This window comes from Gavialis gangeticus, unplaced genomic scaffold (assembly GCF_001723915.1).
Source record: "Gavialis gangeticus isolate Ggan-Ray unplaced genomic scaffold, GavGan_comp1, whole genome shotgun sequence".
Classification (NCBI taxonomy): Eukaryota; Metazoa; Chordata; order Crocodylia; family Gavialidae; genus Gavialis; species Gavialis gangeticus.
Genome location: NW_017728995.1, coordinates 31,427,205 through 31,438,091, shown reverse-complemented (window position 1 = coordinate 31,438,091; position 10,887 = coordinate 31,427,205). Strand labels below are relative to the sequence as shown.

The 10,887-nt window shown below is 40.7% G+C and overlaps 1 protein-coding gene across 1 annotated transcript in view; it reads left to right on the top strand.

Moving 5' to 3' along the window:
• LRCH3 (leucine rich repeats and calponin homology domain containing 3) overlaps nt 1-10,887 on the top strand; it is a 69,971-nt gene that overhangs the window by 11,196 nt on the left and 47,888 nt on the right. Inside the window, exons 2-6 of the mRNA XM_019503055.1 lie at nt 1,660-1,804; nt 5,871-5,997; nt 8,187-8,292; nt 8,486-8,622; nt 9,445-9,554. Of these exons, the coding sequence (XP_019358600.1) occupies nt 1,660-1,804; nt 5,871-5,997; nt 8,187-8,292; nt 8,486-8,622; nt 9,445-9,554 (625 nt within the window). The remainder of the gene's footprint in view (nt 1-1,659; nt 1,805-5,870; nt 5,998-8,186; nt 8,293-8,485; nt 8,623-9,444; nt 9,555-10,887) is intronic.

Below are 10,887 nucleotides of genomic sequence, written 5' to 3'. Positions count from 1 at the left end.
TTTTGAAAACCCCCTTTTTTTTTTTTTTTTTTTTTTTTTTTTTTTTTTTTTAGGTGAAGGTGAGATAAGCTCAGGTACTCAAGCTTAACAATCTCTTTCCTCAACCAGGAAAAAGCTGGTAGTAGCCAATTATCAGTCAGAAGACTTTTACTTTTAAAAAGTTTCCTTCCCAGTTTTAATGGGACCTGGAGGGCACACTTCAAGGTCTGCTTGATTTGCCAGCCTTCTGAGGACAGGGTCAATTTGAACGGGTACGTTGAAGGATAAAGATGGAAATCGTTGATCCCAAGTGGATGAAGAAATTACAGCTGTTCAGCTCTTCTCCTAAGTCTTGCATTTCTTCTTATGACTGTTGCATATGTTGACTCTATAGTAGTCGCATCTTGTCATTAAGAATGAAAAAATAAAATAGTGGTTGGTTTTTTGTTTTTTGGGGTTTTTTTTAACTTTTGTTTCAATCACATACAATAATAATTCAGGTTGGTTATATAGTTTGACTTGGCTATAGTGGATGTTTGCCATTGAAAAGGTGAAACATCATGCATTTGTTAAACTGACAGTCACTCAGAAGGAAATGAGTACCCACATGAAACAGCCTCTCTGGCCCATAGTGGTAGATGTACCTCTGGGTTAGCACTGAGAATGAGGGTGTGTGAGGAAGCTGCTGCAGCAGATGCATGTTATGGGAATTGTCCTTTGGCCTTTATGAGCACAAGCTTTTCCTTGCTCTTCTCAAAAACAAAAACTAAAGCTATGTCACTTGACAGCTGAAAGAACACAGTGCAAAGGCACGATGCTAGTTACCATTATCATTTTATACATTTACAGTTCACAATTAGAGCATGGTTGTAGGCCGGGGGGTGTGGAGTCCTTGACTAGTCAAAACCAAAAATTGTGTATCAGTTTTAACAAAATGTTAATTAGGAGAGGTTTCTTGGGGGCACCCAACTCTGGGGCAGTAGTAGCCCAGTGGTTGAGATGGTTCCCTAGAATATGGGCAGTATTGGTTGGAGCCTTTGGTTGGCCTAATTCAGACCAGGGCTTTAACTTGGTAAGTGTCCAAACCACCAAGCTATCCACTGCTTTGGAGGGGGTGTTTCTTAAGCTCTGCTGTTTGGATTTTCCCCTGTAATGTGTTGTTAATTGGATCAGAGGCTGGAATCTATCTTCCACATCCTGGGTGCCTGGCATTGAACAGTTACTCTCTATTTTTGGTCCAGTGAATGTTCAATTACTTACAAAGTAGAACAACTCCAACAGGAGAGATTGAGACTCATTCCAGAAGAGACCGTAGCATGGGGCTTAGAGCACTCCCTTGGGATACCAGAGATCCAGAATCAACTCCCTTGTCTGAACAGAGCAGAACAGGGCTTCAAGCACAATCTCCCATGTCCCTGGCGATTTACCTAACCACTAGGCAGCTGGTTCTTTGAAGATGGGTTAAACCGTACATGCTCGTGCTCTGATTTTGCGTGTAAAACTTAAAAAGGTTTGGGTTCACTCCTGTTGTAGAATGGGATCCCTAATGGGGAAAAAATGTTCCCAACCACCTGTCTCTCCAGTGTGCAAGGCGATGCCCGCTTGTGGAAGCACAGTCCTTGCCCCATGCAGTCACACTCAGGCTATTTGGTGAACATTTCTTTTTCCATTTTTCCTCAGATTTGTCACGGAACAGACTCTCCGAGCTCCCAGCAGAAGTTTGTCACTTTGTTTCCCTGGAGAGCCTTAATTTTTACCAGAACTGCATTCGTTACATCCCCGAGGCGATATTGAACCTGCAGTCCTTGACGTTTCTAAATATCAGGTAACCATTACCTTGAAAACTTGATTTCATATCAGCAGTCTACATTTATGCAAACACAATGTATAACCTGTCCCCTATGATAATGTGGATTATCTAGTCCACCAGCCTGGACCATTCTTTTTCATTTACCTTGATCAAGAGACACCAGCCAATAATAATTTTAACTTTTGGCACTTTGGGATTGCTGCATGGTGCCTGCAGTCTAATTTTCTATGCAGTCAGCATTCTTCCTTTATGAGTTCAAACAGGTTCCATCTGTTCAGTTTTACAGATCTGATGGCACAGGAAATATAAATTGCCTGTTTGTTCTGGTTAACAAATCTGGAATATTTTTTCTTTCTCTTCCTTTGATTCTTCCTGTCCCTGCCCAGGTCTATGATAGGAACAGATTTCTTGATTCTTTTTGTTCTTTATATTCTCTTATTACCCTGTAAATGAGATCTCTTGGGTCTGGATTAGGCCAACCAAAGGCTCCAACCAATACTGCCCATATTCTTTTCGTTCTTTATATTCTCTTATTACCCTGTAAATGAGATCTCGTGGGCTTCTGCATGTTATAAGTAACAAAAGGGGAAAGATGACTTTACTGACAGCCATCCTCTAGGACTCGAGAGACCCTGTTGCTGCTCCTGATGCAAAGTCATTTGTGTGATCCTGGGCAACTAATTTCACTTTGGCTCCTCATTTTCCCCATCAGTAAACTGATGATCTCTACCCTGAATCAATATTTTTCGTAAAGTGCTTTGAAATGCTGAGATGGGATGTGCTATAAAGGTGCAGGAATATTTACTGTTATAAGAAATCACAATGATAATAAATAAGTGTATATTTACTATGATAAGCATTAGTGTTTATAAACGGTTGCATCTCTGTCTTACATGTTTTTTTATTTGCTGTGTGCAAGATCCGTGGAACGAGAACAACCTGATTATGCAAGGAAAATTGTTTTTTTTTTTTAAATGGTATGCAAAGTGCTCCACATAAATAAACTAAAAAAAAATCAGAATCTTTCTTTAATCTGATCATTGTAGTAATTTTGGGTGTTTGGATAAATTAAAACTGTGTTCGGGAGGGTTGTTTTTTTTAAGTGAGCAGTGTCTGTTTAACTGGAGCCATTGGCTTCTCTTTGCACCTGAATTTATTTAATAATTGTACTTAATTTAAAATTATGACCTGTGATAGTTCCAGGGCACTTTTAGATTTTTAACAGAGCATCCCTGCTCCTTAATTGGTAGCAGTAGGAAATTGTTAAAGAGTCATGAAGTGTTTTTCAGGGTGTTAGCTTAAATAAAGTAGGAAAAATGACCTCTGGCTAGGTGTTTCAAGATCTTTTGAGACTTGTATGTATTCATTTCATTTACTATGAAACCCTTGCTTTTCCTTGTGCCTGCAAACTTCTGTAGTAACCAAAGGGTCAGGCTCACATGAGGAGGAACAGGTCATGGAAATAACATGGCATGGACTGTTGCTTGATGGACGTGGATCCTGCCACTGAGTAAATTCAGCAGAGTCCATGGTAAAGCCATGTAGATAAATACTGTCAAATTAAAGGTTCACTTAAGTATCTGGGTACCTCATTTTAATCACTTCTTTCAAGCAAGTAGCATTGGGTACATAGTTTGTTTCAAAATCTTGGTGGTCTTGTTTGGACTTTAAATAATATTTAAAAAAAAAGGTCAGTTAAAATAAGTCTGATTAGGGAAGGGGAATCTGAGTGAAGAAAATTGCTATCTTTGGGTCTATATAGCTTCACAAAATGAATGTCTGAAGCAGCTTTTAGTATGCAGAGACTTTTACAATATAGCTTTTAACACAAGGGAAAGACTTTCATACTTGCTTGTCTTAAGCTGTAAGGAATGGACTAATGATACTAAGAAATACTGTTTTAAGAGACTGATTTGAAACTAGAAGGTCACAAACTGACACTGAGGAGACAACTGGCAATTGCACAAATTGGTCAAAATTTCTTTGTTCAAAGGCTATTTGGCGTATGAGACAAATTGCTGAAGTCAGAGGAAGTAAAAAGTATAAATCTGTCCAAGATATAGCTGGACAATCTCTTTTTGTATGTGAGAGAATAGAGAACAAGAGAAGCAGCCAGTAGCTTAATTTGTAAGTCTGAGAGAAGCAGTTTCTTGGGGTTCTGAGTAAGTTCTATATTAAAGTGGGTAGGGATATTTACTCTCTGAAAATCTGTAGAATTCAGAAATAGTTTCAGTTGAACTGACAGTGAAAGAATAATTGTCTGTTTGTTTTTAATGGAAATTGCAAATGGGTAAGATGTGTAACTGAAACTTTAGTTTAATGAACAGAGTAAATGACCAGTATTTTTTCAAATTAAAGTAAGCTAAAAGTAAAGCCACCACTTGCACAGTGTCACCAGTTGATTCAATTTGAACTTCAGTATGGACTAATCACTCCTGCATTGTGTGAATTTTGTTTGCCCGTTTACCGTGGGCTTTAGGTGGATGCACCTTGCATATTAATGACAAATATGAAATGTGCATTAAGATTTTTTTTAATCAGATATATCATCTGGTCTGATAAATTTCATTTATTCTTTGGAGTGTCCTTTCTAAATGCCTTGAAAAGCAAGACCTCACTGTCTAGATTAAGGAAGTTGCTCCTTGACTCTCTAAATAAGGGTAAGAGATTATTAGCAATGGGTTGAGGTGCAAGACAGGAAAGTAATAAATGATAAAGGTCACACAACCCAAAACTCAGCTTAACTCAGGCTCTGTGGAGTCTATCATAAAACAGTCTAGTAGTCTTTGTGTAAAATGTAGATATCTACCAACTCAAATAAGAGATGATCAGGAAAGAAATACATCTCTGCACAACTTGTAACTTTTTAGTGATGTTTAGGGAATTTCCATTTAAGCCCACTGTATTGTGGACTTTTCGGAGGTTTTTGGATAAATCTTGAATGCATTTGTCTGCTTAATTGCCTGGTGTGCATATAACAGTGTTGTGCCTTTTTGTTGCAGTTCAACTGGATGCAATAGTCTGCATTTATTAGAAACAATATTTTAGGTATGCAGAGCCCTCAGTCACAAGCAGCTACTGATACTGGTAAAAAAAAAACAGCACACACTTTGCATCAAGCATTACCCCTTTGCCAGTTTAATTTTGCTTATGTTCCTTTTTTGTTTTATGGTGTGTATTGTAGGAATAGGATATGAGTCAGAGGCGGATTTCCTATTGCTGTGATCTCTAGCAGGTGCATTTCAAATTATTATACCATGTTACTAGCTGGCATTGATTCCTCAGCTGCACAGGAATAGAATTTTACAGTGGAAAATCTAGACTTCAGACACTGAAAAAACAATGCCATGTTTTGTCAAACATGGTTTTTATAGCTGATCCAAACCTCAGTTAAAGTGCCATTTAATGTTCTCTCTAACTTGCAACTCATTTCATATTGCTCTGATTTATTTGTAAACAGAAACTTTCTCTCTTGTTAATCAGCTTCATCCCATGTGATTTGTTCACTGAGGTCAGAGTCCCATCATATGACTATGCTTCTGTAGTAATAAAAAACTGAAGTGTCAAACAGTGAATTGTGAAATTTCTAAAAGATTTCTCAGATGTCATTGCCACTGTATTTGGACTCCATTACAAATGAGTTACTTATAACACACACTTAACACTCCTGCTCGAGCAAGTAAAAACTAATTCTGCTGACACTCCCTACATACAGACACACAATTAAAAAAAAGCAACCTGGGTAGCTATAAAAGGTATGTGCACCATACCTAAAAGTAGCTAGTCTCAAATCCTGCTACAAAAATTTCCTGTCTCCCATTCTCAGGAGTTCAAAAGAGTTGGGTAGCAGACTCAGAGTTTCTGGCTACACAGACATTGGGAAAGTAAAGGGTTAGAGTGAGATGTGGACAAGACTGCAGGGTACCAGGTTACCTATAATCATGTGTAGAAAGAGAATTGATGCACTTATGTGCTGTCATAACTGAGTTTGCGGTTTTGGTATTTCTTTTTGTTGTGTTAAAGTTGGTAACTGGTCTCTTCCCAAATACTAACTGCTTTCTTTTCTCTTCTGACCAAAAAGTCGAAACCAGCTCTCCATGTTGCCAGTACACTTGTGTAGTCTACCATTGAAAGTTTTGATAGCAAGTAATAATAAACTGGTCTCGCTGCCTGAAGAAATTGGACAGCTTAGACACTTAACAGAGCTTGTGAGTATACCCTTCATTTTTAGGGGTTGCAGCTTGGACTTTAATTTGCAGACCATTTGCTCTAGCAGGTTACAGCTTCTTTCAGATAATAGATAATGTTTTTCAGCTAAAGAATACAACCAATAGGATGTTGGCCCAGGACTTGTGAAGTCTTTGTTCCATCATGAACTTCCCGTGTGACTTCCTTTGCAACTTCAAGGGGGCTCACTGGCTGGGCAGCAGCTCTGCAGAAAAGGACCTGAGGGTGACAGGGGACAAGAAGCTGGACATGAGCCAGCAGCCTGCCCTTGATGCCAAGAAGACTGGCATCCTGGGCTGCATTGGGAGGAGCATTGCCAGCGGGTCAAGGGAAGTGATTCTTCCCCTTTTTCAGCACTGGGGAGGCCACATCTGGAGTCCTGTGTCCTGTTATGGGCCCCCCACTACAGAAAGGATGTGAACAAGCTGGAGAGAGTGAAAATGGTTGCAGGGCTGGGGGACATGACTTGTGAGGAAAGACTGAGGAAACTGGGTTTATTTAATCTGGAGAAGAAAAGACTGAGGGGGTTTGAATAGCAGCTTCACCTCCCTGCAGGGGGGCTGCAAAGAGGATGGAGCTGGACTGGTCTCAGTGGGGGCAGATGGCAGAACAAGGAGCAATGGGCTCAAGTTGCAGCAAAGGCAGTTAGGAAGACTATTAGGAAAATTTTCTCACTAGGAGGCTGGACTTGATGAACTTGTGAGGTCCCTTCTAGCCCTAATGTCTGTGAAATCTATGAAAACATTGGAACAGGTTATCTGGAGCGGTGGTGGAATCTCCATCCTTGGAGGCTTTTGAGACCTGGCTTGACAAAACTTCAGCTGGGATGATGTAGTTGGGGCTGGTCCCGCTTTGAGCAGGTGGTTGGACTAGATGTGACCTCCTGAGGGCCCTTCCAACCCTCATTTTTCTATGAATTCATGATGTCATGTAGGGCTCCACTTCTCCAGCTGTGAAATGGGGCTTCATAGCAATGCCATAGCTCGCATAAACATGCTTTTATGAGAATAAATGCATTAAAGATTGGGAACAATTTGGATATTGTGGTGCTAAGATAACCTAAAGTAAGAGTCTGGAACTTAGTTCTAGCAAATTCAGTGCTGTCAGACCTGCTTATTAGCCAGACATTGCCTAGTCCAGAATACCATTCCAGTTGCTGGCTCTGGCTTCCTGCTTCTTTCCTGAATTAGAGTAGACAGACCTGTACTAACTGGAGCCTGATGTCCCAGGTTCTCTCTGTATATGGCAGAGGCAGTTGCAGTGGCTGATGTAAATGATGCTTTTTGCAACAAAAATACTTTAAGCCTCCCTGATTTGAGTGTGTGGCTGGTGTCAGGGCATCTTCTTTGAGGGAACCTGGGCTGAGCCCCCCCCCATACATTGTTCAAGAAACTCTTTTTTCCCCCACTTCAAGAAAACAGATTTATACATTTTGGGTCATGCACACAACATAGGGGGCTTGGGGGGGGGTTGGGGGGAGGAAGGTAGGGAGGTTGTTCTTGTTTTGTTTTTTGACATGTGGGGCAAGGGCTACTTTTAGTTTGCATGAGTATTACTTTAGTGGGGGTTGACTTCTGTACTGGCAGTTCACTTTGCATTTTCTTTGGTTTGTGTATTGTCATTTGTGAAAGTGCCTGTAGTCTTGAAGATTTTTAAAAGTCCATGCAAAGTAGTCTGTCCCTGCAAATGAACTCTCAGAGTTAGCTCTTATCCCTTTGGAAATGGGAAGACTTTGGAGGAATAATTGAAGTGTATAGTAACATACTGGTTGGCCAATTTAATATACCTGGAACTGTTATTTACTTCCAGTTTTCTGTATAATTTGTCCAAAGCCTGTATCATCGACTGTCAGATTTCCTGGATTCTGCTCCTGGCATTATGGTTATCTAGCTGGGACACCAAAATACTGCTTCATTATTGTGCATCCCCATTTCCAGTTCTGTAAAACAAGTATAATTCTTGCCTTCATCTCAGCAATGAGACTAAATTAATGTTAGCAAAGCATTTTGAGAATCTTAGATGTGACGTTATTGCTTATCTTTTCTAAGTTTATAGTTAAAATAGAGCTGTCTTTCACTTAACAGAGGGGCAGGGATTGGTGTTGGGATTTTCTAAAGGGGCAGAGTGACCATATCAAAACAGTAGCTCATCCACTCATCTTGCATTTCAGGATGTGAGCTGTAACGAAATACAGATGATACCTCCCCAGATTGGCAATCTGGAATCCTTGCGGGACCTGAATGTTAGAAGAAATCATTTGCTGCGTTTACCTGAAGGTAAGAGGAACAAATAAAAGGCGACTGCGTGTAACAGCTGGATCATTGGCAATTAGGTTCTTGTGTTAAAGGTGGGGGGGGATTTTTTGGTTTTAGAGCAAGTAGCAAACTCCATTATTACTTGACTTACGAATTCAGGCATGAAAATTTTGCTTTCTTTTTGCTTTAAAGCTGTTTTATTTTCTTTCACCAGAGCTTGCAGAACTGCCTTTGATTCGGTTAGATTTTTCCTGCAATAAAATAACCACAATCCCAGTTTGTTATCGGAACCTCAGGCATCTTCAGACAATTACACTAGATAACAACCCTCTACAGTCACCCCCTGCACAGGTGAGCTGTATTTAGGATCTAATCCATGGAACAAATCCTCCTCACCTCCCTTTTTCCTTGTTTGTCAAACTAGTGGTATCAGAGATGTGTTTATTGCAGGACTTCCTTTAGCTTTTTGAATGAAATGCTTATTGTAGAACTGATATAAGCAAGCAACTCTAGGTCAGAATAGGCTTTGTGGGAGAGGATGCCTGTGGGGACCTAGCAATATCTGTGCCACTCTTTGACCTGGGAACCTAAAACTAGATGCATTGTCATTCACTTTACAATAGACTGCCTAGAATGCAGCCTGTGGGCTGAAGGCAGTGTGGTCAATGGCTGACTTAAGCTTTGCTATGGGACCTGCAGGTCATACTGTGGCCTCCTTTCTCTCTGTAGCAGATCAAGTCAAGACCTGTAGTTTCCATGGACCCAGCCTCTATATTAAAAATGAAGATAGCTGTAATCGGCTTCACGTGATTGACATGTGAGCTTGACTTTTGGCAAGCTGCCTTTGCCATTCTAACTCAGGCAGGGTTTGGTCACTTCTGCTTTAGTGCCAAGCAGTGTAAGTTTTACTCCGTACAAATGCATGTATCTCATTCTTCACATGACAAAGCATCCTCAGCCAGCTCACAGAAAGGGACCCAGATGTTCTTGCAGAATGGCTTCCAGTTGTATTTTATTATGTTTGTTCTTCAATATGCAGGTTTATCTAAAATGGAGGAAAGGTTAGAAGAATAGATGAATGGTTTATTTATTGACAGTTGAGCTTGCTGATTTATTAGTGGCAACTGCTAATTACTGTGTAGTCTTTTGAAACTTACAGATTCTCTTTTGTAGATATGTATAAAAGGAAAAATCCACATATTTAAGTACCTGAACATAGAAGCATGTAAGATAGCTCCGGATTTGCCTGATTATGACAGGAGACCTATGGGATTTGGCTCTTGGTAAGTTGATCTGAATTCAAAATTTCCTGTTTTGAGGTGGTTTAGGAAAATTCTTCCAGCCTTATGAGTTTAGGATTGACAGAAACTAGATCTATGGATTGCTTGTTGATCAGTGCATTTTCACTTATAATTGTCACCTTGAAGCAGATTATTATCCGTCTCTCCCTATGGGGTAGTCCAGCGGGGATTCAGCTAACAAAGCAGCAGAGAGGAGATTAGAAGGAAGATGTGGACAATACTACACTTAAGCCAGTGCTAAAGGTCGTGCATCTAGGAAGAGTAGTGATTTTTAGGCTATATATGCAGGGAAATTCAATTTATTTTTCAGACATTAACGTATGTTTTTGGTTCAGAAAAGATCTTGATGTTTTCCCACAGCTTACTACGGTATGAGATTGCTGTAATGTTTAGCCTCTCGTGCAGCATTTGATGACTGTCCTGCCCTAACCACAGGTGTAAATGCTGCTCTCCACCCCATTAGCAAACTGTTGTTCTTGGCAGGCTTTCATTTGGCACAAATGCTTCCCCAGTAACACAGATATTGGAGCAGGCATTTGCATCAGCTGCTCAAGTAAGATTTCTGGAGAAGAGTAGGAGTTTATTGTTTGTTTGTTTGCGTTAGGCAGTACAGAGAAAAGAAAAGTAAGGAGGTAGGGGAGTACAGGAATATCTGCTCAGTGACCATCCAAAGTAATGCTGTGCCACAGGGAATGAGCCTTCAAAGCACATGCTGTTGTCTGAGAAGCAGTCGGGGCATCTGCCCCACCACACCGTGGTGCTATGCCTAGGGACTGCACTATGACATGCCCTGCCCGCTCGCTGTCCTCAGTGTGTGCAAGAGCCTGGGAACTGAGACAGTGTAGCTGCCAAAGAATGGTCCTGAGCTCTTCGGCTTTCTGTATCGGGTGTGTTGTTTATTGGCTTGTTTTCAAGGTCACTCTGGGGATTTGGTGCTTGCTGGGTAGGAGGAAGTGGATGGAGAAGTGCATCCAGCAGTGGCTTGGGACACGATACAGTGGAAGTGTAGACAACCAAGGAAGCACAAACCAAAGATAAGAAGTAAAGCAAAGGAGCCAAACCAAAGATAAGAAGTAAAGCAAAGGAGCCAGCATAGTTGTACCAAAGAGCTGTGACAGAGGATTTGCATCACAGGCCGACACGCCAACCAACCCTATTGGTTCTGCATCCACATTAGATGGGCTCAACACAAACACTTTCTGCACTTTACACATCTATTCAGAGTTCAGGCTCTTGGGGCAGGGCTGTATTTGTACAGCACCAAGCACATGTTAGCTTGGCTCAGAATAAATACTGTATTTACTCAAATCTAAGA